At 56.1% G+C, this 24582-nt stretch overlaps 3 protein-coding genes across 5 annotated transcripts; 2 read left to right on the forward strand and 1 right to left on the reverse strand.

Annotated features, from left to right (window-relative positions):
* Nucleotides 1–1585: 1585 nt before the first annotated feature.
* IL27 (interleukin 27) lies at nucleotides 1586–5905 on the forward strand. Of its 2 annotated transcripts, none has more exons than XM_077760440.1 (5): nucleotides 1586–1743; nucleotides 3753–3925; nucleotides 4008–4106; nucleotides 4743–4901; nucleotides 5575–5905. In XM_077760440.1, the coding sequence occupies exons 1-5, from the start codon at nucleotides 1713–1715 to the stop codon at nucleotides 5878–5880; spliced, it is 768 nt and encodes a 255-aa protein (XP_077616566.1). In that variant the 5' UTR covers nucleotides 1586–1712; the 3' UTR covers nucleotides 5881–5905. The 2 variants fall into 2 exon arrangements, with proteins under 2 accessions (XP_077616566.1, XP_077616567.1); XM_077760441.1 differs by lacking the exon at nucleotides 1586–1743 and adding an exon at nucleotides 2054–2309.
* Nucleotides 5906–5969: 64 nt separating this feature from the next.
* On the reverse strand, nucleotides 5970–11062 carry APOBR (apolipoprotein B receptor). The gene is made up of 4 exons (XM_077760437.1): nucleotides 11005–11062; nucleotides 7223–10657; nucleotides 6872–7137; nucleotides 5970–6781 (listed from the first exon to the last, which is right to left on the reverse strand). The coding sequence occupies exons 1-4, from the start codon at nucleotides 11059–11061 to the stop codon at nucleotides 6712–6714; spliced, it is 3828 nt and encodes a 1275-aa protein (XP_077616563.1). The 5' UTR covers nucleotide 11062; the 3' UTR covers nucleotides 5970–6711.
* Nucleotides 11063–11087: 25 nt separating this feature from the next.
* Nucleotides 11088–23956, forward strand: CLN3 (CLN3 lysosomal/endosomal transmembrane protein, battenin). Of its 2 annotated transcripts, XM_077760438.1 has the most exons (18): nucleotides 11088–11516; nucleotides 11735–11948; nucleotides 12643–12836; nucleotides 13024–13146; nucleotides 13300–13378; nucleotides 14836–14932; nucleotides 15985–16056; nucleotides 16435–16514; nucleotides 16886–16971; nucleotides 17471–17543; nucleotides 17626–17769; nucleotides 18983–19095; nucleotides 20081–20127; nucleotides 20203–20271; nucleotides 20365–20420; nucleotides 20511–20604; nucleotides 23335–23475; nucleotides 23578–23956. In XM_077760438.1, exons 4-18 carry the CDS (start codon nucleotides 13101–13103, stop codon nucleotides 23695–23697), a joined length of 1317 nt encoding a protein of 438 aa, XP_077616564.1. In that variant the 5' UTR covers nucleotides 11088–11516; nucleotides 11735–11948; nucleotides 12643–12836; nucleotides 13024–13100; the 3' UTR covers nucleotides 23698–23956. The 2 variants fall into 2 exon arrangements, with proteins under 2 accessions (XP_077616564.1, XP_077616565.1); XM_077760439.1 differs by lacking the exon at nucleotides 23578–23956 and adding an exon at nucleotides 21540–21607 and having other exon boundaries at nucleotides 11088–11948; nucleotides 23335–23423.
* The last annotated feature ends 626 nt before the right edge of the window (nucleotides 23957–24582 follow it).

Genomic DNA, 24582 nt, shown 5'->3' on the forward strand with positions numbered 1-24582 from the left:
GAAGACCAACCAGTACCTGCGTCTGTCCTCACAACCAGTCTCAGGACATTTGGGACCCCCCAGAGTGGGGGAGCCTTGGCTGCGTGGGATGTGGGGGAATGAGCCATCACCACTGGGGAACATGGCAAGCGAAACCCTTCTGGGCTAGACAGATGCCAGCCGCTCTTCCTTTTCCTTTTCCTCCAAGCAGCTCTCTGGGATTGCTCCCCAAAATGTACTGGTACTTCCCTGGCAGTTGGTTCCAGGCGGCCCCGGTGGGCAGGGCCTGTGTCGCGCCAAGGAGGCAGGGTATAGGAAGGGAAAGCCCCCATGGTTTCTGTCTCACTGCAGGGACCCAGCAGGGAAACCCCACAGATCCCAAAAGGAAAGTGGGCCTCGGGGAAGACCAAGAAACCCCCATCAGGTCCCTGCAGATGGAAAATCCAGGGTGGGGCTAGGGGTGGACTGTGCTGGAAGGGAGACCTGTGGCTGAGGCAGCCCAGCCCCGACAGCCATCCACAGAGCAGAAACACACAGGGAAGGATTATTCTGGGACCTGGCTGAGCCCCATCCTGACCTCACACGGCCCCAACCTGCTGAGCCCTGGCCCCCATCATTGACAGAGCTCTCGTCCCAGCCCAAGCCTGAGCCCTGACCCGAGTCACAGGCTCTGTCAGAAGCTCAGCCCAATCTGGACTGAGGTCTAAGCTCAATTCTGACTGGTCCCAAGCAGAGCCTCCAGGTCACTGATAGCTCTGACCCCAAACACAGACAGAGCTCGGATGTCGGCCTGAGACAAAGCTCTCGATCAAGTCCAGCCCTAGACCAAGTCCTGATCCAGGTTATAGGTAGGCTCTAATCCTAGATCTTATTCTGGCCAGAGACAGAGCTCTTGGCCCTGGATGGATCTGTTCTCATCTGCCCTGACCCTGGTTGTATATTGAGCCCTGACCCTGACCAGCCTGGGGCCCCAGTGCTCCACACAGAGGCCCATCCTGCCCGCCCACCCCCCCCATGACTTCCCCACTCCCTNCTAGACCAAGTCCTGATCCAGGTTATAGGTAGGCTCTAATCCTAGATCTTATTCTGGCCAGAGACAGAGCTCTTGGCCCTGGATGGATCTGTTCTCATCTGCCCTGACCCTGGTTGTATATTGAGCCCTGACCCTGACCAGCCTGGGGCCCCAGTGCTCCACACAGAGGCCCATCCTGCCCGCCCCCCCCCCCCATGTCTTCCACACTTCCTTCGCACTCCCTCCCTCAGCCATCTGGTAAACCAGAAAAGAATAGGATGACTCAAAACCCCAAGTCCTCTCTGAGGGGCAATCCCCTTACCTGGCTGTCCATCTTTTGCCAAGACAGCGAGCTGGTGATGGCATAGGCTGGTAATGACAGAGCAGAGAAACAGGAGGGTTTGAGGGTCCAGAGCCCACCTGCCACTAGAGCTGTGGCTCACCTGGGAGTGGGGACACGAGGGGAGGGCTGGTCCTGGGCGCTCAGCAGAGGGTCCGGAGCTTGGATTGCCCGAAACCCTAGCTTCCCGCCACCCCCCACTGCACCTCCCGCCCCCTCTGGGAAGGGAAATGACATTTCCCCATTTCAGCAAGGGGTGGTGGGGAGGGAAGACTGAGCGCAAAGCCGAAAGTACAAGCAGGACGGAAAGTGAAACCGGCGCAGCCCCCAGTATAAGACCCCTGCCCGGGAGATGGCTGGCCACACAGGCTGGGCCCCGTCATGGGCCAGATGGCAGGCGACCTTGGCTGGCGTGAGTTTGAGGCCAGGGCTGGGGGCAGAGGGGTGGCAACTTGGCTGAGACTGCGCAGGGGGTGGGAGGGCCTGACTGGTGTGGACGGGGGCCAGGGGCTGAGGGGCAACTGGTGGGCCAAGGCTAAGGATACAGGGTACAGTCGACCGGAGGATGGGAATGAGGCTGGCATGAATGAGGGTGATGGTTTGGTCAGGTCTGGGCAGCGGAGGGGACAGTCTGGCTGGCACGAATGGGGAGGGGGCAGGAGGGTGATGGTTTGGCCAGGGCTGGGCAGAGGATGGGAAGCCTTGACTGGCCTGAATGGGGAGAGGCGGGCAGCCAGTTTGGCCAGGACCAGGGCCAGGCAGACAAGTGAGGAGTTTGGTTGGAGCAAACGAGCAGGGACTGGACTGTCCGGTTGAGAACTGGGGCTGGTAGAGGAAGAGCAGCAGGAGGAGCTGGCTGGAGTGTGGGGCTGGGGCCAAGGCATCGGCAGCCTAACTAGGTCAAGGGTCTGTAGCCTGGAAGGAGGTCCAATCCGCAGTGGGTGACTCGACTCCGAGCCACAGGAAGAGGAACAGATGGTACGGCCATAGTGGGGACCAGGGGCTGGAGAATGGGGAAAGAGCCAGAGCCAAGGACCCGGGATTGGGTACAGAGAATAGGGAGAAGCCAAGGGAAGGGTCTGGGGCTCCAGAGCTCAGAGAGGAAACAGAGGGTCAGTAGGAAATGGCATAGCTCAATTTTGGGTGGCAACATCCACCAGAGCCTGGGGGTACCCACTTTCCCTCAAAATGGAACTAAGAAGAACCCCACTCTGCCTTAAGTCTCTGGGATGCCAGAGTGGTCCCCAAACCAGGGATCCTGAAGGCTGGGGGTCCCAGGAACCACCTACCACCTCTAGAAGTACACTGGCAGGTGAGGTGCCCAGAAGCTTTCCTTCATCTTTATTTGCAGGACGTTTTGAGAAGCAGAGCCCAGGGGTTAGAAATCAAGAGTGGACAAGGGAGAAGCATGGAGAGGAGGGTGAGCAGGAACAGACAGACTTACAGCCTAGTTTTGGTTTGTGTTTTGAGGAGAATTGTGTAACTCCAGTGATTGCTAGATTTCCTCTCCCTGATGCAGAAACCACCAAACACTGGCCTCTTCCCAGACCTCCCACCCTCGGGCCCCTCTCCCTTCTGTCAAGGAAACTCAGGGCAGGAAGTACTTTCAGAAATCAGCTGGTCCGACTACCCCATTTTACAGCTGGGGACCTGAGACATAGAGATAAGAGGTGACTTGCTCAAGGGAAGAACCCGGATGAGAAAACAGAGGTTATATCTCCCATTCTGGGTCCTCTCCCCCCTGCCCCTGGCACCCCCCATTCTTCCAACACTGCAGAGTGATCCATCTGCCTTGGTGGGGGCTGGACCAATCTGTCCTTCTGACTCCCCGGGACAGAGCCTCTAGCACTGCCGGCCACCCCTGGGCCATCGGAGCCGCCTGGCTAAGCGCAAGGAATTTTTGGCAGAACAGTGTGCCCACTCAGGGGGTGGGGGTGGGGGGGAGATGGCTGCCTCTTCTGAGTCCCCAGACTCTGCATTTGGGCAGATCTGGAATCCAGTCCTGGTTCTCTCACTCTCTAGCCATGTGACCTTGGGCTAGTCAGCTTCACTGAGCTTCATTTTCCTCATCTGCAAAACTCACAGGATAATAGCACCCAGGCTGCCACGTACAGTTGGGCAGTTTGTTCACTGAAAGAGACATTTAGCCAAGGGAGTTAGTGACGGGTCGAGATCGAGCCTGAGATCTGCTTGTAAACATGGGCCTTCTGTGTGAGGTTGTATCTGCCTCGAAGAAGGGGTATCTTCCTTTTGTTCATACGGAGGTGTGATGTGGTGTCCTCAATAGCTCCCATCGTATTGGTGGCTTTGCGGGGTCAACGAGATGGCACACAGGGCTTACCAACAGCACAGGCTCAGAAAAGGCAGACTGAGTTCTTCTCGAGCTTTCCCCCCACCTGGCCCATCTCCCCCTCTCTCCAGGGTTCAGCCTTTTGCTGCTCTCCTTGCTCCTGGCTCGTGCCGGTGTTTGGGGATTCCCAAGACCACCAGGGAGGTCCCCCATGAGCCTGCAGGAGTTGCGGAGGGAGTTCAAGATCAGCCTGCACTTGGCCAGGAAGCTGTTCTCCGAGGTTCGGACCCAGGCCCACCACTTTGTGAGTCTCTCTGATGCAACTGGGTTTGGGGCTGGGCAAATCTCCAGTCCCTCTGTCTCCGCTAACAGATCTTACCCTACAGGCTGAATCTCACCTCCCAGGAGTGAGCCTGGACCTCCTGCCCCTGGGGGATCAGCTCCCCAATGTCTCCCTGACCTTCCAGGCCTGGCACAGCCTCTCTGTGAGTGGGGGGCCGGTGGAGTGGGGCAGGAGAGCTGGCGGTAGGGCTGGGCCGGGTGGGTGGTGATAGATTGGGGACTGAATGGAAAATGGATTTGGGGATGAATGGAGGAATCGGATCTGGATGAGGCCAAGCAGGTCATTGGATATAAAGATCCGGCTGGAATAAAGAAGTAGGGTCAGAATGAGCCTGCACATACGGAGGAGGGATGGGGTTGGGATTAGGAGTGGGATTATTGTAGGAAGGAGGGTGGAGACAGGATAAAAACACAAGTGAAGAGACGGACATGAAAGGAAGAGGGGGGTGCCTGGGCGGCTCAGTCGGTTAAGCATCCAACTCGCGATCTCGGCTCAGGTCATGATCTCACGGGTCCTGAGATTGAGCCCCCAGTCTGCTGTTAGCACAGAGCTTGCTTAGGATTCTCTCTCCCTCCCTCTCGGCCCCTCCCTCCCCCTCTCCTTCTCAAAATAAATAAACTTAAAAAAAAAAAAAGGAGATGGACGTGAAAGGGGATGGTGGGGAAGAGGATAGGGTACGGTTGTGGATAATGAGCGATAGCACAGCGGAGTGGAGTCGGGGTTAGGTTTGATCCTCAGCCTGCAAGCCTTTCCTGAGCCCCTCCCTGCCCTCCCCCAGGATGCAGAACGACTCTGCTTCCTCTCCGTGACCCTTCGCCCCTTCCATGCCCTGTTGGGAAGCCTGGGAAGCCAGGGGGGCTGGACCAGCTCAGAGAAGACGAAGCTATGGACCATGAGGTTGGATCTCCGGGATTTACAGCGGCATCTCCACTTCCAGGTACAGTGTTCAGTCCCCTCCCCGGCTCCCAGAGACCCGGTGAGGCTCATTGGCTCCCTTTTTAAAACACTCCCTGCCCACAGGCTAGGTAAGTTTGGAAGGAGAGGCTGTAGATCCTCTGTGTGTGTGTGTGTGTGTGTGTGTCAGCTCTGGCTCCGCCTTCCCTCGATGTCTTGGTCTGAGCAGCTCTGAAGCACCCGGAATAGCTCCTGGCCCTACAGCAAACCCTGTTCCCTTCTCCCTTAGCCTCTAACATCACCGGGTCCTCCTGAACGTTTCCAAGGGAAATAGGCATTTTATTCTCAATAAGAGGAAAACAGAAAATGTAAGCAGCGTGAAGACTGGCTATGCCACCTTGCTGCCCACTTCGGATCCCAAAATGACGCTTAAGAGAAAAGCTTCGGGAATCCCAAATGCCCAGGGCACTCCTGGGGTGGTGTGCCAGCTCCACGGGCGGCAACTTACTCTGTGACTTCCATTCTCTTGAATCAAAAAAAAACAAAAATCAGGCAGGACACTTGAGATGATGACATAATGGAAGATCCGAAGCAGGGGCTGTCCCAGGAAATCATGACCTTGTGGTATCTGATGCCATTCTGTACCACGGGGCACATAAAGGAACAATGAATGGTCCGTTTGGCCATTGTCTGACCCACGGGGCCTCTCCCCGCAGGTGCTGGCGGCCGGACTCAACCTCCCCGAGGAGGAAGACAACGAGGAGAGGAAGGGGCTGCTCCCGGGGGCTCCCAGCGGTCTCTCGCAGATGCGGGTGCAGCCGTCCTGGCCTCAGCTGCTCTACACCTACCAGCTGCTGCACTCCCTGGAGCTCGTGTTGGCTCGGGCCGTGAGAGACTTGCTCTTGCTCTCCCAGGCCAGAACCCCAGCCCCAGGCTCGGGGTGCTCATCATTCAGCTCCCCAGCCCCTTCCCTTCACCCCTTCCCTTCGCCCTTCCATTCAGGCCAACAGGACAGCCTCTGAGCTCGTTTGCCTTAAACAAGGCAGGACTCCACCGGCCTCCCACCCCAACCCCCACCCAATAACTTAAGGCCCCTCTAGGCCCTGCCAGATATTTATTTCTTGGATATTTATTTATTGTTTAGGAAAACGATGGTTTATTTATTGTTTCAGAACCTGCTAGTTGTCCTCGGGCTAGGCTGCCACGCGGGCTGCCGAATAAAGCACTCTCATGCTCTCTCGGCCTCAGCTTCTTTTCACAGAAGGGGCACCGGACGCCAAGGGACCAGAGGGCCCGGCATGGAGTCTGTAGTCTCTGGCCATCCTGGACCCCTCGCTGGTCCTACATTTTGGGGGCTCCTGGCTTACCTTCCCCCAGACTGGCTTGCTGGGCTCCCATCAACCTCTGATCGCAGAGGGAGCTCATGAGGCCTCCTGTCCCCTTTCCTCTGGGCCAGCGCCCACCCCTGAGCTTTGCTCCTGATTCACAGCCCTCTGGAGGCCTCGGTGGGGACTGGAGAGGTCAGGGAGGGAAGGCCGGGAGGAGAACTGTCCTGTCCTCTCAGTCCCGCAGAGATGACTCGGAGGGGTAGTCAGGACAGGCCGCAAGAGGCGCGGTCGCAGGAGGCCGGGGAGTCCATCAGCCATGCGGCAGGGTCGGTCTCCTCCCGTTCACGTACACGCAGCTCACAGACGCCTGCCTCTGTCCGCTCCCAGAATGGCACACCAAGAAACGAAGGCCCAGAGGGCAGAAAGGGTGTGTCCAAAGTGGCAGAGGGGCCAGCGCCCAAGCGGGATTTGGTGGACCCTTCTGGGTGCATCGTTCAGGGCCCAGCTCCCAAGGGCTCGGGGCGCTCACTGGGGTCTGGGCCGGCCCAGCCGCGCCTGCAGTTCCTGCATCATGCCGGAGTGCGCAAGGCCAAACCTGCAGATGGGGACAGGCTGTGGGCGCTGCTCTCCCTGTGTCCACAGCCTCCGTCCCCGGCCCAGCCCAGCCCAGCCCTCCTCTGCTTACCCATGTCCCAGGGGCCTTCTCCTGGCCGGCAGCGGGGTCCCTTCAGGCCTTGGGGGGCTTGCCTCTCGGGGTTCCTCTGGCTGGAGAAGTCTTGGCTCAGGAGCTGAGCACTCTTCCTCGGGTGGGGGGCTGGGAGGCTCCTCCTGCCGCTCAGGGGCGGGGGGCCGTCGGAAAGAGGGCCGGGAGCGACGCTGTGAGGAGCTTCGAGACAGGAGTACACGGCTCCGCGACACAGAGACGTCCAGGCGAGACCCGGGGAGCAGGGCCTGAAGGGACAGGGGCACAGAGTACCATGGGGCTGGCTTCCGGATTCTACTGTGTCCAGCCCTGGACCCTGGCCGGAGCCCTCACCTCACTCCAGCTGCCGCTGTGAGCATCCCCTCCGGTCAGTCCTGCGGTCTCCCCGCGTGGCCCAGGTTCAGCCTCCAGGCCTTCTGGAACAATCTCCTCAGCCTCTGCTCTCTGGTCTTCAGTCAGCTCAACATCCTCCACTTCAAAGGGCCTTTGTGCCTCTTCCTCAGGGTGGTGGTCCCCACACTGCCCCTCACTGCCTTGCCCCTGCTCCTTCCATTGCACCCCCAAAGCCTCCTTTTCCAACAGCGTCTGCCCTCCCGGGACCCCCTCGGCCTCTCCTGTGGCCATGGTCCCCTCTGCCCTCTCCACCGGGGAACCCGAGGTCAAGCCATCCATCTCACAGCCTCCCTCTGCCCCTGCAGATTCCCTAACCTCTGTGCCCTCTCTCCTGGGCTCACCCTCTCTGGCTTCAAAAGCCTCTGCTTGGCCCCCTCTGCCATTTACCTCCATGTCTGCTGAGCTCTCCGGGCCAAACTCTGGCCCCCCGGGGCTTTTTTCCAATGCAGCCTCCACCAGCTCTTCTCCTCCCCCAGGCTCCTGCCTCCCTTCTGATTCCCAAGCCTCCCCAGCCTCTCTTTTGGGCCCTCCCCCAGCCACAGCGGCCCTTCCATCGGCCTCATCCCCCACGACCTCAGCAGCTGAAAAACCGGCCCCTGTGTCTTCCTGGAGGCTCAGAGCTGCCTCCTCCAGCCCCCAGAGTCCACTGGATGTTGTGTCTGCCCTGCAGGGGACTGTGGCCTCCGCCACATCCTCATCCTCGCTTTCTCTGTCACCTGACTCTCCCAGTGACGGGCCTGTCCCCGCTTCTGCACTGAGCCTTCCACCCAGGGCCTGGCTCTGTGCTCTGGGGGCCTCTCCCTCCACTGCTCCCCACTCTGCTTCCTCGGCTTTCTTCCACTCCCCGCCTGCCTCCGGGACATCTGGGAGCACAGACTCTCGGCCTCCCTCGGCCTTGGCCTCCTTGGATGCCTGGCCTCCTACAGCCTCCTCCTCCTCCTCAGCATCTGCTTTTTCTTGCTGGGAATCCCCTCTCTCCACATCCCTCCTCTGGGCTACTATCCCAGAGGCATCCGGCTTTCCACAGGCCACGATCCTGGGGTATTCCTCCAGGCTCCTTTCTGTCTCCTCTTTGTTCAGGGCTGGAATGGCCCAGGGCTCTTCCTCGTCCCCCTGTCCTTCCTCAGGCTGCTCTGTAGGGATCTGGGAGCCTGCCATCAACCCGGGGTCCTGGCCTTCGGTGACCTCGGGCTCAAGGCCACTGTGCTCTGACACCAGTGTTTCTCCACCTGCCTGGGCCTCCCCCTCATTCTTCTCCTCCCTCATCTTCTCAAGGCTGGACTCCGGGGTGGCCTCCAAGCCAGCATCAACTTCAGCCCCATTTGCCACTTTGCTCGTGGGCAACTCAGCCTCTGAGATCCAGCAGCCCTCTCCCTCCTCTTTGGCCTTCTCTGCCTGCACCACCTCCTCCAGGCTGCCCGAAACTGTCCTGTCCACCGACTCGTGCCTTCCCTCGGCCTCTTCCCCTCCTTGATCTGCCTGGACCTCAAACCCCTCTCCCTCCCGCTCTGGCCCCTGGCCTTCTACAGGCTCCCTCCCTGCTCTCTCGTCCTTCCCTGCTTCCTCCATGCCCTCCGTTCCCAGAGGCTGCGGCCGTTTGCGGGGAAAGCTCATCTCAGCCTTTCTATTCTCACCCACCTCCTCCTCCTGGTCTTCCCCGGCCCTCTCCTCTAATGCCCAGGTCCTCCCAGTGCCCTCCGAGACCCTTTCTCCTGAGGCTACTGCCCCGTATTCTGTGTCCCTGGCTCCCGCGAGGTCACCTTCCTTCTCAACTGAAGGTATCTTGGCCTCTACCCTGCCTAAAGTTACCCCAGGCTCCTCTCCGCCTGAGGTCGTCTCAGCCTCCTCCTCTCCGCCTGAGGCTGTCCTGCCCTCCTCCTCTCCGCCAGAGGCTGCCCCGGCCTCCTCCTCCCTGCCTGAGGCTGTCCTGCCCTCCTCCTCTCCGCCGGAGGCTGCCCTGGCCTCCTCCTCTCCGCCAGAGGCTGCCCCGGCCTCCTCCTCCCTGCCTGAGGCTGTCCTGCCCTCCTCCTCTCCACCGGAGGCTGCCCTGGCCTCCTCCTCTCCGCATGAGGTCGTCTCAGCCTCCTCCTCTCTGCCTGAGGCTGTCCTGCCCTCCTCCTCTCCACCGGAGGCTGCCCTGGCCTCCTCCTCTCCGCATGAGGTTGTCCCGGCCTCCTCCTCCCTGCCTGAGGCTGTCCTGCCCTCCTCTCCGCCTGAGGCTGCCCCGGCCTCCTCCTCTCCACCGGAGGCTGCCCCGGCCTCCTCCTCTCCACCGGAGGCTGCCTCGGCCTCCTCCTCTCCACCGGAGGCTGCCCTGGCCTCCTCCTCTCCGCATGAGGCTGCCTCGGCCTCCTCCTCTCCGCCTGAGGCTGCCCCGGCCTCCTCCTCTCCGCCTGAGGCTGCCCCGGCCTCCTCCCTGCCTGAGGCTGTCCTGCCCTCCTCTCCGCCGGAGGCTGCCCCGGCCTCCTCCTCTCCACCAGAGGCTGCCTCGGCCTCCTCCTCTCCACCGGAGGCTGCCCTGGCCTCCTCCTCTCCGCATGAGGTTGTCCCGGCCTCCTCCTCCCTGCCTGAGGTTGTCCTGCCCTCCTCTCCACCTGAGGCTGTCCCAGCCTCCTCCCTGCCTGAAGTTGCCCCAGCCTCACATTCTGTCTCTGATTCCTGTGTGTTCTGTACCCTTGTGCTTGGGCAAGCCCCTAGGACCACCATCACCGCATCCTCCCTCCCAGCCTCTCTGGCCCCAGGCCCTTGGATCTCCTCTGCAACTGCCTCCTGGAACGCCTGCTCGAATGACTCCCTGCTGCCCGCTGCTACCTTGCCCTCAGGCTCCCTGTGCCAGGTCCACTCTGACTCCGCCTTTCCGGCCACCCCTGCTTTTCTTTCCCTGACCTCTTCCGTCTCCTCCTCCTGGTCCCGGGTTCTCAGTGTCCCCTCTCTGTTCACTTCCTGCTCATCGGGCCCTTGACTCGCCTCGGCTTGGCTGCTGTTGTCTCGATCAGCCTTCGACCCTGCCTCGGATGGCTTTTTGGCCTCTGAGTGGGCACCTGGCGCCTGGCCCCTGGCACCCCTGGGTCCTTCCCAGGCCCCAGTGTCCTGCCTATTTGCTTGAGACCCATGGCAGCTGCCTTCTTCCCAACCCCAGGTCTGTTTTGCAGCTGAGCCTCCCTCCTGGCATCTTCCAGCCTCTCCGGGCCCTCTCCGCCCCCCACCCCCCTTGCCTCCAAGGCCCTCCAGGGCTTCCTGGGCTTCCTGCTCGTCAGTCTTCTCTGGCCTCCCTGCAGCCACCTCCCCCAGTTCCTTAGCTGGCCTCGCCTCCCTCCTCTCTGCAGTGGGGACCTCATCGCCCAGAAGGTAGGAGACAAACGTGCCGAGGGAGTCCTAGAAGAGAAGGGGGAGGGGACACAAGCAGTGAGGGGAGAGCCAGCCTTCTTCGGATGTTTAGGATGGGACCCCGACCCAGAGGAACTCAGATACAGAAGAGGGGGTCTGGGATCTGGGAGGAGAAAGAGAACTGGATCTGCAGAAGGAAAAGGAAAGGGCTAGATGAAGGGGAGGGGTGTACCTGTGGAGGTGGGGGGGGGGGATGGAAATCCAGAAACAATCAGGCTAGGAGGCTACCTGATCCTGGGAAAGGAATCTCAAGACTTGAGAGTCTCAAAGGGAGGAGGGAAGGTGAGCCCCAGGGAACAGGGCGAAAGTCTCTGGTGTCTCCTTGCCCCTCTCACCAATGCCCCCCTCAAGGCCTGATGCAGCCCAGGGAGATGGAGCCGGAGAAAATCCATCCTGTCTGTCTCTGTGTGTCCAGAAAGATGACGAATGACCGTCCCCACCCACCGAGACAAGCCAGTCTTCCCCCGGGGCCCAAGACACTTCCTCTTCCCCTAAATCTCCCTGACGCATCCCCTCCCCAGGCCCTGCCCACCTTCTGCAATGCCCACAGCAGCTTACGGTCCAGGCTGGGAAATGGGAGTGCATCACCCCAGGGGACTCAGGTGCATATTTGGAGCTGAAGGGCAAGGGAAGGGGGGCCATAAAGAAAAACGTAGGAGCAGGAGACCTCAGCATTGGGGAGGGGGGAAGGGGGCCTGCGGCAACTGCAGCTTAAATGACTCAGGTCTTGTATTCACACCTCAGCCATTTCCGTCTCCCCTCAAGCCACAGCCACTCTGTGAGAGGAAGCTGGGGTTTGTGGTTCCTGTTTTGCCTAGCGACCAGGAGTAGGAGTGAAGAGGGGTTGGTAAGAGCTCTGGCTTCTCATTTCAGGGTCATTAATGCTTCCCTAAGGGGAAGAAGGGGCTGGGCTGGTGGCTCCAATGCCCATTCTTTCATCTGTACTCATTCTTGCAAAACAAAACTTGGCTGAGCTTTGGATTGTGGTTATTTGTGTCTACCTCCCAACGTCTTATGAGTTCCTTGAAGGCAGAGGCCATGTTTGACATGTTGCTGAGTTTCTAGGGCACCGCAAGGGTTGTCGGCCACCATATTTCATTGGTTGAGTGACCTGGGAAGCAGACCAAAGGGGACACATTTCAAACAGCAGTCTGAGGACTTGGTGGTGAGAAAGAGCTGATAGAGGTGGGCACCAGCTGGTGGAAGCCCATAGAAGGGATTAGCAGGGGAAAGACTCCATGAAGAAAATTCAGGATGCTGCTTAACTACTTAGAGAAAGGTAAGAGAATAATCACTTATTTGGGACTGTGTGAAGTGACTTTGATCTACAACTCTTCCCCTAATTCCCTCCCTGATCCCCACTTTCTAAATTTCCAACTAAAGGAACTAGATACGATCACAGAATCAGAATCTTGGACCTTAGAACTCGTCTGGTCTAAGTATCCTTGATGCAGGCAGGGACTCAGCCGCAACCTGCTCAGCCAAACCCACTTGCCTCTGGTGGTCTATTTCCTACTGCTAAAAAGGTCTGTAGGGTCACAGTTAGGTCTCACTTTGCATCATCACCAGCAAGCGTCCTTTCTTTGTTTTCTCATCTGTAAAGCCGGCTGGTGGACTATTTCTGCGATATTCTTTGGTTCTAGGATAATTTGGGGAAAGGGATCTCTTTAATGCTTTGGAATATTGCCAACAGATAGAAATCCTTTTAGATAAGTGTTATTTTTATTTTCAGTCCTTAAGCAATCTAAGGGCAACAGATAGGAAAAAGAATGACCCGAAACCGGCTGTCTTTGTTCCCAACCAGGAACAGTGAAGGGAGGAGCCAGGTGGCCATATTTATTTCTGTCAATTGAGGGCGGCGAGAGGAGCTGAAGCCGCTCGCTGCCATGCCTAGTGCTGGCAGGATACGGTCGAGACCTCGCGCGCCGCTAGTCTAACATCATGGCTCTTCTTGCTCATCCTATCCGCTCTAGTTTTAAACCAGCCGTTTCGGGGTCCTCCTGGCCTCTCTCTGTCCCACGCCCCGAGGCTGGGAAGGCCTAAAGCGAAGACCGAGAACCCGGAAGTTGTGGTGACCTCCAAGCACGTGATGAGGGACCCGCTGGTGTTGTCACGTGACCCGCCCACCTGCGGTACCTCGGCGCCGAACTTGCAGCTGCTCTTAAAGGTACAGACCGCAGAGCCCCCTGCTTTAAAGGGGGCGGGGGCAGAGTCCCACGGGTGGGACGTGGTGGGGTGTGCGTGGGCGCGAGATGGCGCCCCGGGATAACGTGGTGGGTCGCCGGGCGCGAGTGCAGCGGAGAAGCCGGAGCTGGGACCGGCAGTGGGGCGTTGATCCTTCTCATCTGTCGCAGACCCTCATCCGCCGGGGCAGAGCCAAGTCTGGACTCTCGCTGACTTTGAACTTTTCGAGGGATCTGAACCCAATGCCATGGGAGGCTGTGCGGGCTCTCGGCGGCGCCTTTTGGATTCCGAGGGTGCGTATTCCTGCCCGCCCCCTGAGAGTGACAGCCTCTGTCCCCACCAGACTCGGGCTTCGGCCGCTGGCTCGGTTCCGGGAGGATCCCCGTGGAGCCTTCGTGCAGCTGCGAGTGGGGTCGAGGTCATGCTTTCTTCTTCTCGCCCTGCAGGGGAGGAGACCGCCCCCGAACCTCGGTCCCCTCTGTTAGACCGTCAGGGCGCCCTTTGGAAGAACGCGATGGGTTTCTGGTGAGTGGCCTGAAGAGTTCAGCGGAAGTAAAAATGCGGCGGGAAGAGGGGAAGCAACAGGAGGAAAGAGGGAAGAAAGAATTGAGCTGTGAAAAAGGAGTTGAATTCACAAATATTTAATGAACCAGTTGGTTTGCCTGGAGGCACCCGGTAAAGTTCCAAGGCCTTACTACTCATTTACCTACCACCTTCACATTTTGGCCAGATCCTCAGCTCACCTGTAGGAACGAGTCCATGTTTTACTTCAAGCAATTCAGGCTTTAAATTTGTAAATGCATGTATTTTTAATTTTATTTTTTATTTCTTTTTAATTTCTGAGAGAGAGAGACAGCATGAACCGGGGAGGGTCAGAGAGAGAGGGAGACACGGAATCCGAAACAGGCTCCAGGCTCTGAGCCAGCTGTCAGCACAGAGCCCGACGCGAGTCTTGAACCCATAAACTGTGAGATCATGACCTGAGCCGAAGTCGGATCTTAACCGACTGAGCCCCCAGGCGCCCCAATGCATGTACTTTTTAAAAGAAAACTAAGTCACTACTCTAAGCAGAAAACCAGTTATTTTCCAGATTGCATGTTTTAATAAGCACATCCCTGCTTTTTAAAAGAGCCTTTAGCTCTTTAGCTCTTTAGCTCTGGAATCATTCAAATATTGAGCTTTGGAAATACTTGTAGCACTAACCTGACCATGGAGGGCTTGGGTGGCACATTGGGTTAGAAGTGGCTTCCCATGTGACTCTGGAAGAGTAACCGCTCTGAGCCTTGGTTTCATAGCAGTGAGATGAGAACGGTTGTACCACTTCACAGCCTAGTGAAGGAGCACGTGCAATCTCTGGCTCTTGGCCCAGTTCCTTTCCCATCACTGAGCGCAGCTCTGGGAAATGAGACTAAGCAAAAAAGATCCTTCGTGGGTCATAAAGGACTTTGGTATTATCTTGTTTTCATCCCTGCAGCCCTCTGTGAGATTCAGTGAGAAGAGAAACTTGTATCCTCATTTGCACATGGGTAGACCAAGGCCACTCAAGTAGGAAGCAGCAGGCTTGGCCACCCCCACCCCCCAACACCATCCTTCTGAGCTTCAAGCCCCGGCATCTTTCTACTGTCCCACAGCACGGCAGAGACCGTGGGTCAGTGGATGAGAAATGTCCCAGGGACTGAATCATGGTGGGAGCTTGGAGGAGAGAGTCATCAAGGATGACATCCTTCTCTTCCTGGGAGAGAGAAGATGTGTAGCCAAGTCTGCCTCCCAAGACCTGTTATTTCTAGCCCTAACGTTGAATGGAGATGGGTCTAGTGATAGAGAAAAAACAAGTCAGCTGACTGAAGGCCACAGGAAGGGGAGATTTGGTGCTAGGACTGTGGGTAGATTGTAAGCCTGGAAGGAGGCTAGGATCTGCTCTTCTGTGTCAGTTATATCTCAATAAAACTGCAGAAACAAAAAGTTGATCCCTCTCACTCCAGGCTCCTTGGCCTTTGCAACAACTTTTCTTATGTGGTGATGCTCAGCGCTGCCCATGACATCCTTAGCCACCAGAGGGCGTCTGGGAACCAAAGCCAAGTAAGTGACCCTCCCTCTATCACAGCCACCATATTTAGTCGTTGTGGGAAGATGAAGAACTCACCCTAGGGCAGGGGCCCCCTTTAAAAAACTCAAGGAATGGGGGTAGCCAAGGGGTTGGGCAAGGGGGCTAAAGTTCCCAGTCTCCCAGAACTCTGAGTGGGAAGGGTTTTTAAGAATCAGTTGGTACCAGGGGCGCCTGGGTGGCTTAGTCGGTTAAGTGTCCGACTTTCGCTTAGGTCATGATCTCGCGGTTCGTGGGTTCGAGCCCCGCGTCGGGCTCTGTGCTGACTGCCAGCTCAGAGCCTGGAGCCTGTTTCAGAGTCTGTCACTCCCTCTCTCTGACCCTCCCCTGCTCACGCTGTCTCTCTCTCCTAGAAATAAAATAAAACATTTAAAAAAAAAATTAAAAAAGAATCAGTTGGTACCAGGTGTCCGAACTCGAATTTTGGCTGGGTGGGGCCATGGCAGGGTTATTTAGCCCCAACACTGAACATTTTAGGCTGGAGAATTCTTTGTTGTGGGGCTTTCTTGTGCATTGTAGGGTGTTTGGCAACACCCCTGGCCTCTACCCATTAGATACCAGTACAGTAGCATACCCCCAGTTCTCCAGTTGAGATGACAATGTCTCTAGATGTTGCCAAATGTTCCTTGGGGACTAAATCACCTCCCATGGAGAACCTCTTATCTATAATGGGGGGGGAGGGGGGAGTGCACGTCCAAGGACAGCAGCCACCACCTTGCAGGTCCAACAGAGAATTTGGTCCAAGATCAGCTTTTTTGGAACTCCAAATTTCTAAAAATGAAAGCTCCTGAATGTGTTCCCCAAGGAGAGCCCATTTACAGGGCCATCTTTGGCCTTCGGGTCCTTAGCTTAAGGTTTCTATGGTCACCTCACCCTGTCTGTTGTGCACATAGAAAACCCAAGGTCCCAAGAGGCCAATGCTGAGCCAAGGCCATCCTTCAAGTTAGGGCTAAGCTCAGACTGGGTGCCAGGCCCTTTTTGTCTCTCTTCTTGCCTCCCCGGGTAAAAGACTCTTTCCTTTTATCAGGTGGACCCAGACCCAGCGCCCAGCATGCACAATAGTTCATCTCGATTTGACTGCAACTCTGTCTCCACGGCTGTGAGTACCCATCTGGTCCTCCCCCGCCCCCCAACCCCACCCCCAGCATCCAGCTGTGACTGTCGTGATTATAATAATTAAGACCATTGGCTGAGCCTTTCCCGTATGTGGCATTTATTGGCTCATTTGATCCACACAGCAGTGCTCTGAGCGAGGTGCTATAACCACCCCCCATTTGCCAGATGAGGAAACTGCAGCTCAGAGCGTGTGAATCCTAGCTCAGGAGCGGCAGAGTTGGGACTTGAACCCAGAGCTCTCTGACTTCAGAGCCTGTGTTGGTAGCGGGTCCACCTGGCTGGTTTGTGTCTTTCCTTGGCCGTTGGTTGGGAGGTTTGTGCCTGGGACCGTCTGGGGTCTTAATCTGTTCTCCTGTTCCAGGCGGTGCTCCTGGCTGATATCCTCCCCACCCTGGTCATCAAGTTACTGGCTCCTCTTGGTCTTCATCTGTTGCCCTACAGGTCCGGGCGGGGGTGGTGGGAGGAAGGGCAAGTGGGATCTGAGCGCGAGGAGGCCAGGAGGGCTAAGAAGATGGTGGGAGGGGGGTGCCTGGGTGGCTTAGTCGGTTAAGCGTCCGACTTTCGCTTAGGTCATGATCTCGCGGTTCGTGGGTTCGAGCCCCACGTCGGGCTCTGTGCTGACTGCCAGCCCAGAGCCTGGAGCCTGTTTCAGTCTGTGACTCCCTCTCTCTCTGGCCCTCCCCTGCTCGCGCTGTCTCTCTCTCTCTCCTAGAAATAAATAAAACATTAAAAAAAAAAAAAAGAAGATGGTGGGAGGGCTGGGGGGTTGCGGGCGGAAGCTGACTCCCCTCTTCCCTCCCTCTCCCCCTCAGCCCCCGGGTTCTCATCAGTGGGATTTGTTGCGCCGGAAGCTTCATCCTAGTCGCCTTTTCTCATTCCGTGGGGACCAGCCTGTGTGGTGAGTGTGAGGTTTTGTGTCAGGTGGGGAACCCAGAGGAACTGAAACTGAGCATTTTGGGGTAGTCTCCCCAGCTTCCCAGAGGAAAGGGATTATTTTTGTAACCCTCAGAAGCCTGCTGGGACTGTCACAAGTAGGCGATGGGGCCAGAGGTCATTTTGGACGGGATGGGGGGTGGGGAGAGCGGAGGAAATGGATGGAATACATGGAGCTCGTGATGAGCAGTCACCAAGACCCCATGATGGGGGTGGCTGAGGCATCAGGGATGAGTTTGCTCCGGAGTTGATACCTGGGTGCATGGAGGTACCATTCCCTACAAGGGGATGTGCGGGGGAGCGGGTTGGTTCTGCTTCAGGTCTGAAGCCCGCCTGTCCAAGGGATCTGTTTTTAGCCCCGCTGAGCTGATGCCAAGGAAGCCCTGGCCAGATGCCTCAGGGAACCGGTGATATCAGGGAGGCTGGGTGTGGCCACTGCCATGCTTGTTCCCCCCCCCCGACAGGTGTGGTCTTGGCTAGCATCTCGTCAGGTCTGGGGGAGGTCACCTTCCTCTCGCTCACTGCCTTCTACCCCAGGTAAGCCAGCGGAGCAGGGAGTGGGGGAGAGGACCTCCCAGTGCTGGCTTTGGCCCTTGCTCATCTCCTGTGTTCTTCTCAGGGCTGTGATCTCCTGGTGGTCCTCAGGAACGGGGGGAGCAGGGCTGCTGGGGGCACTGTCCTACCTTGGCCTCACCCAGGCTGGCCTCTCCCCCCAGCACACCCTGCTGTCCATGCTGGGTATTCCCGCCCTGCTGCTGGCCAGGTAGGCTGCCTGGGCTGGGAGGGTGAGGGGAAAGGGGAGAAAACTAGATCCTGCTCCCAGTCTTCGGATCCCGGCCGCCTCGTAAAGAGGGGATGTGGATTCGGGACTCTGATGGGCTTGGTTTGAGTTCTGGAGCCGCCACTTGCTGGCTGTGTGGTGGGCAAGGTGCTCCACCTTGCCGGCCCTCAGTTTCCCCAGATCTTAAATGGTGGTAGTAGTTCTTGCGTCCTCTTGAGGTGATGTGTGCGAAGCCTCCAGGACAGTGTGGATTCCAAGATGATTTGCGGGGGTCAGGGGGGTCCTTTACTTTATTAATTCTGGGTGTATCAGGACAAAATTTTAACTAGCCAATCACACCTGTGATTCCACAGGTTATTGTTTAGAAGGAGGCCACTTAGTAAAAGGGAATTAATTGGGGACGCCTGGGTGGCTCAGTCACCTAAGCATCTGACTTGGGCTCAGGTTGTGATCTCACAATTTGTGGGTTCGAGCCCCACGTCGGGCTCTGTGCTGACAGCTCAGAGCTTGGAGCCTGCTTCAGATTCTGTGTCTCCCTCTCTCTCTGCCCCTCCCCTGCTCACACTCTCTCTCTCTCTCTCAAAAATAAATTAAAACAGGGCACCTGGGTGGCTCAGTGAGTTAAGTATCTGACTTTGGCTCAGGTCATGATCTCACGGTTCGTGGGTTTGAGCCCCGCATTGGGCTCTCTGCTACCAGCACAGAGCTCACTTCAGATCCTCTGTCTCCTTCTCTCTGCCCCGCCACCCCCTCTCAAAAATAAATAAACTTAAAAAAAAAAGAAAAGGGAATCAATAAAGGAAAATAACAAAAGCAAAAAAATACCATATACAGGAGGAGTGTAGCTCTGACAAATTAGAAGTGACTCAAATTTGAGAAGCTGAATGGACGCATAGTAAACAGTAGCTAGAGCGATCATTAGAACAACCGCCACAAGAAAACGGTTGACTTGCTTGGTGTGAGCCAGAAGTCAGAACGAGGGCCCACAAGTAGAAACAACAAGGAGGCAAATTTCAGCTCCAAAGAAGGAGGCACCTTTCTACGGTTGGAGCTCTTCGGTTGGAGCTCTCCAGCACGGATGGGGCGCTTGTAGAAATGACGGGGTGAGGCTGGGGGCTGCCCTGGGAGGGAGCTGCCTCTCCGGCCTGGCCTGACCGAGGCGCTCCGGTCTTATCTCCATCCCACCCGCTCCTAGCTATTTCTTTTTGCTCACATCTCCCGAGCCCCAGGACCCTGGAGGGGAGGAAGAGGCAGAGACATCAGCGCGGCAGCCCCTGATAGGCAGCGAGGCCCCAGAGGCGAAGCCAGGTAGGAGACTCAGAGCCATCCATCACTCTCTCTCATGGGTTTTAGCCTTTGCTGTCTACAGTGGACCCGGGTCAGTCGGGAGGGGAGATAGATGGGTGTGCTGGGAAGAGCCATTTGCCTTCATCTATGCAAGAAGTGCTCTCATTGAGTGCTTGCTGGGGGTCATTGACATAATGCAGATTCGTGAACAAGTAGCTGAATCAGAAGCGTGTTGTTTTCAAGCATTGGTAAGTGCTGGCCGGACATAAAGCAGTTTTGTGGCTGGGAACTGGGAGGAAACAGAAGGGTCCTACATAGAGATGGTGGTCCGGAAGGCCTTTTTGAGGCAGTGTCCTTGAGCGGAAATTTGAATGGCCGGCGTCAGCCTTATGGATGTTGGGATAAACAGATTGCAGGCAGAGGGAACAGCAGGTTCTAAAACCCTGGGGTGGGAATGAGCTTGGATGTTCAAGAAACAGAAAGGAGGGGACAGCGGGGCTGGGATGGAGCTGTGTGGCCTTTAAGCTGTGCAAGGGCCATGAAGATGTCTCACCAGTTCATTTTTTTAATATATATATATATATATATATATAGTGGTAAAATAGACCTAATGTGAAGTTTACCAACTTGACCATTTTTTTAATGTTTATTTTTGAGAGAGGGAGAGAGAGAGTGTGTGCGCACATGCGCACAAGCAGGGCAGGGGCAGAGAGAGAGAGGGAGACAGAATCCGAAGCAGGCTCCAGGCTCTGAGCTGTCAGCACAGAGCCCGACTCAAGGCTTGAAGTCACGAGCTGTGAGATCATGACCTGAGCTGAAGTCAAGACGCTTCGCTGCCTGAGCCACCCAGGCACCCCTCAATTTGATCACTTGGAATTGTTACAGTCCAGTGGCATTTAAGCACATTGACACTGCGAGTGTGAGTGTGGTTGGTTCCTGCACACCAGCACCCTCTGCTGAGTCAACGCGCCGACCTCACCTGCCCTTCTCTCCTGTTCTCCTGCAGACTCCAGCCCAAGCCTCTCCCTTCGGGAAAGGTGGACCGTGTTCAAGGTATGGACGGTGGCGGGTCCCCTGTGGCCAGTGGCCACCTGCCAGCCTTCCACTTACCGCTTCTGACCCTTTCAGAGCCTGCTGTGGTACATCGTCCCCTTGGTCCTGGTTTACTTTGCGGAGTATTTCATCAATCAGGGCCTTGTGAGTGAAGGCTGCTGGGAGGGGTGGAAGTAGCAACCGAGGCGGGGGCCCCACGTGTCTCTGACCATCTGCCCTGTCTGTTCTCGGCTGCAGTTTGAGCTCCTCTTCTTCCGGAACACGTCCCTGACGCACGCTCAGCAGTACCGCTGGTAAGAAGGGGGAGGGTGGGTGGCCGGATGGGCAGGGGCCCAGGGGTGGCACCCGAAGGGGCTTCCTCCCACTCCCTGCCTCCACCGAAGGTACCAGATGCTCTACCAGGCTGGCGTCTTTGTTTCCCGGTCTTCTCTCCGCTGCTGTCGAATCCGCTTCACGTGGGTCCTGGCCCTGCTGCAGGTACCGAGCTCGGCCCTCCCTCCATTCCCACCTCAGCTCCCAGACCCCAGGCTTCCCTCCCTCAGCAGGAAGTGTTCGTTGCCCACCGTCAGGTTCTGGCCCAGGGAACAAAAGGCTGGCAGGGCTCCGGCTCTGTGTAAAATGCGTGGCCTCAGGAGCCTGGCCGACCTTCTGTGCTCTGTAGCTGTGTGACTCAGGGCAGGTCTCTAAACCAGCCTGAGCCTAGATTTCCTCCTCTATAAATCAGGTATGGCCAACATCTGCTTCTCAGAGCAGTTGTAAGAAATAGAGATGAGAAGAAGAAGAAAAGAACGAGATTTTATGTTATGTTTTAATCCATTAGAAGCACTTACGTAATGGTTATTTGTACAAGCCTCCTGCGGAGACACAGATTCCAAATAATGTTTCTAAGGATAGGAAAAGAACGTACCGTTCTTTTATNATCAGGTTCTGGGCCCAGGGAACAAAAGGCTGGCAGGGCTCCGGCTCCGTGTAAAATGCGTGGCCTCAGGAGCCTGGCCGACCTTCTGTGCTCTGTAGCTGTGTGACTCAGGGCAGGTCTCTAAACCAGCCTGAGCCTAGATTTCCTCCTCTATAAATCAGGTATGGCCAACATCTGCTTCTCAGAGCAGTTGTAAGAAATAGAGATGAGAAGAAGAAGAAAAGAACGAGATTTTATGTTATGTTTTAATCCATTAGAAGCACTTACGTAATGGTTATTTGTACAAGCCTCCTGCGGAGACACAGATTCCAAATAATGTTTCTAAGGATAGGAAAAGAACGTACCGTTCTTTTATTCTGGATGGTTCATTGTAATAGAATCGGTGATGTTGTAGTCAACAGGTTATTGACCTCAAGGCTGGTGAGCAAATTTTAACTTCCCGCAGCAAAAGTTTTACAGTGTTAAGTGAACAAACTCCACTCACTCCCAACAGTCTAACCAAAGTAGCTTCACAGAACCCGCCTTCGCTGTTTCAAGGTCCTGTGTCTACAGCCCCTGAAGGTAACTCTCAAAATAAGTCTTTGGTTAGTACAGAAAAGTCCTTTTTAATAAGCTGAGCTCAGTTCTCGGATAATAAGATATAAGACAAATGTAGATTGTGCACTTCCGTGTTATGATGACGCCGTGTGCGTGCCGTCCAGCTGCTTTCTTTCCTGTCTGAGCAGTACTGCCAACCCAGGGCTATGTTACCCCCACGTGCCAAATCGCTGCGTCAACCATTCTAAGCTCAGGGTTCTCAGTAGATGCCACTGAAATGTGTAGTTTACGATTTTAGCTATCCTTTTTTTTAATTTTTTTTTTAAGTTTATTTATTTATTTTGAGAGAGAGTTCATGTGTTTGCGTGCTCATGAGCAGGAGAGCAGAGAGGAAGAGCGAGAAAGAGGGAGAGAGAATTGCAAGGAGGCTCCATGCCCCACATGGAATCCAATGTGGGGCTCAAACCCACGAGCCGTGAGATCATGACCTGAGCTGAAATCAGGAGTCGGAAGCTCAACTGACTGGGCCACCCAGGCGCCCCTAGCTGTACTTTTAACCAAGGCTGCTCTGTAGAATTGGTGGTTTATCACCATTTAATTCCATTACAGAAAGTATCTGGCCTGATACCACAGACACAAGCGTTTGCAGTGTTTTGCCAGTCACTTAAGTATTACTGGGCGTGCTCTTTCATTTATTAAAATAAAATTTTAATGTTTATTTTTGAGAGAGAGAGACAGAATCTCTGGGAGGGGCAGAGAGGGAGACACAGAATCCAAAGCAGGCTCCAGGCTGCGAGCTGTCAGCACAGAGCCCATTGCAGGGACTCGAACTCACGAGGTGCAAGATCATGACCTGAGCTGAAGTTGGACCCTTAACCAACTGAGCTGCCCACACGCCCCTACTGGGTGGGTGTGTGTTAGGTTAAGTGCTCAGACTTAATGAATTAGAACCTCTGAGGGCAAGGTCTATGGGTCACCAGACCCCCAGGTCTACATAGCACATCAAGCGTGTGAACCACCGTGGTGGCTTACCCCCTGGGGAGGCAACCCTGTGTGCTCAGACCTGGGACACTGGGGGTCCTCTGGAGGACGGGAGCACAGAGGAGGGACCTACCCCCTTGGGTGGGGTTGGAGAGGCTTCCTAAGAGACCCGAGAACCTTATAGCTGAGTTCCTCAGCCTCGGCACTGGTGACAGTGGCGCTGGATCATCCTCTATTGTGGGCTGTTCCGTGCCCTGCAGGGGTGTTGAGCAGCGGACATGACCCCTGCCCACTCCCTCCTCACTCCTGACCGCCAGGAGCACCTTTACACATTGCCAAATGTCCCCTGGGTTGCACAGTCACACCCGGTTGAGAACTGCCTGTTCACGCATATAGCCTGGTAAAGTGGGGGAGGGGCGGGCCCTCGGGAGGACGGCACTGGGGTGGCGGGGGTCCTGGTCCAAACTGAGCGGTGAACAGTGGTGACTAGGAGACCCCACGTGAGGGGAACGTGGGAGAGCGTTCCAGGCGGGCAGCAGGAGCGACATGAGCCAAGGCGAGGTGGGGAATGACCTGCGAGGTGTCGGGTGCTGGGGCAGGACGGGGAGAAAGCCCACCCCACATCTCAAGGTCTGGTAGGCCAGCTGGGTGCTGGGATTTGGTCCAGGCCCGTCAGCCCTCTCAGCATCTCTCAGATCTTGGGGCCACCGCGCGGGATCGCGGCCCCCCTTCCTGCCCACCTCAGCCCTCCCCTCCGCCTGCATCCACAGTGCTTCAACCTGGCCTTCCTGCTGGTGGACGTGTGGTTGAGCTTCCTGCCCAGCATCTACCTCATCTTCCTGATCATTCTGTATGAGGGGCTCCTGGGCGGTGCTGCCTACGTGAACACCTTCCACAACATCGCCCTGGAGGTCAGCACCAGCTGGGTGAGGGCTGTGGGTGGCCTCTCTGGGGACGGCCAGGGCAGGGGCGTCCAGGACCGAAGCCTCACCCCTGCTCCCTGCCCTCCCCAGACAAGTGATGAGCACCGGGAATTTGCCATGGCAGCCGCCTGTATCTCCGACACCTTGGGCATCTCCCTGTCCGGGCTCCTGGCCCTACCTCTGCACGACTTCCTTTGTCACCTGTCTTGACACTCTGGCTTCTTGGGACACAGGACACACTAATCTGGGCCCGCATTGACAGGCGGGCGAGTCAGACCGTGGGCCTACAGCCCAGAGCCCATTCACGAGCTCTGCCCTGGACTTCCCTAAACTGGGGTGCAGAGAAGTGCTGAGGTTCCGTTCCCCCTTGCGTGGGGGGGCAGCCGTTTTCTCCCACTCCCGGGCTGGCCTTGGGGAGTTTCTTCACGGCATTATGTCCTTGGAATAAATGCCTGTTTTAACAATTTTATCAGTTGATTCCTGTGCCGTTTTTTCTGGTTGAAAATTTTTTTTCTTTTAATATACAAGTAATACAAACCCACTTTGGAATATACACAGGAGAGAAATGCAAGAAACGCAAAAATCATTGCAGCAGATTTCTACTTCGTCTTTGAGGCTTTACTCATTCATTCATTCATTCACTGCATGGGGCAGTCTACAAACATTTCCCCCTAACATGTAAGCTTTCAAGCATACAGGGAGGTTGAAAGAATTCATATTGATGTAGGCACAGTTCTACAGTAAACCTTTTTGCTATAATTACTTTATCCCGTATGTAACACTCCATCCAAATCAGCCTATCTTATTTTTGTGACACCATTTCAAAGTAGGAGGCTGACTTTAATACACTTCCCCTGTTTTTTTAATTTTATTTTTTAAAGTTTATTTTGAGAGAGCGAGTGGGGGAAGGGCAGAGAAAGAGGGAGAGAATCCCAAGCAGGCTCTAGCAGCACAGAGCCTGACACAGGGCTCAATCTCATGAACTGTGAGATCGTGACCTGAGCCAAAATCAAGAGTCGGACATTTAACCGACTGAGCTATCCAGGCGTCTCAAGATTTTATTTTAAAGTAATTTCTACAGCCAGCCTGGGGCTC

This window comes from Crocuta crocuta, unplaced genomic scaffold, assembly GCF_008692635.1.
Source record: "Crocuta crocuta isolate KB4526 unplaced genomic scaffold, BGI_CrCroc_1.0 scaffold73, whole genome shotgun sequence".
Taxonomy (NCBI): domain Eukaryota; kingdom Metazoa; phylum Chordata; class Mammalia; order Carnivora; family Hyaenidae; genus Crocuta; species Crocuta crocuta.

Coding starts and splice junctions, on each gene's coding strand:
- IL27 (XM_077760440.1), top strand. CDS start 1,713: ATGGGCCAGATGGCAGGCGACCTTGGCTGGC. Junction 1,744..3,752: donor GGCAGGCGACCTTGGCTGGC/GTGAGTTTGAGG, acceptor CCCTCTCTCCAG/GGTTCAGCCTTTTGCTGCTC. Junction 4,902..5,574: donor AGCGGCATCTCCACTTCCAG/GTACAGTGTTCA, acceptor CTCTCCCCGCAG/GTGCTGGCGGCCGGACTCAA.
- APOBR (XM_077760437.1), bottom strand. CDS start 11,061: ATGGATTTTCTCCGGCTCCATCTCCCTGGGCTGCATCAGGCCTTGAGG. Junction 10,658..11,004: donor AGGCCTTGAGGGGGGCATTG/GTGAGAGGGGCA, acceptor CTTCTCTTCTAG/GACTCCCTCGGCACGTTTGT. Junction 7,138..7,222: donor ACAGCGGCAGCTGGAGTGAG/GTGAGGGCTCCG, acceptor CTGTCCCTTCAG/GCCCTGCTCCCCGGGTCTCG.
- CLN3 (XM_077760438.1), top strand. CDS start 13,101: ATGGGAGGCTGTGCGGGCTCTCGGCGGCGCCTTTTGGATTCCGAGG. Junction 20,128..20,202: donor AAAGGTGGACCGTGTTCAAG/GTATGGACGGTG, acceptor TGACCCTTTCAG/AGCCTGCTGTGGTACATCGT. Junction 20,605..23,334: donor GGGTCCTGGCCCTGCTGCAG/GTACCGAGCTCG, acceptor CTGCATCCACAG/TGCTTCAACCTGGCCTTCCT.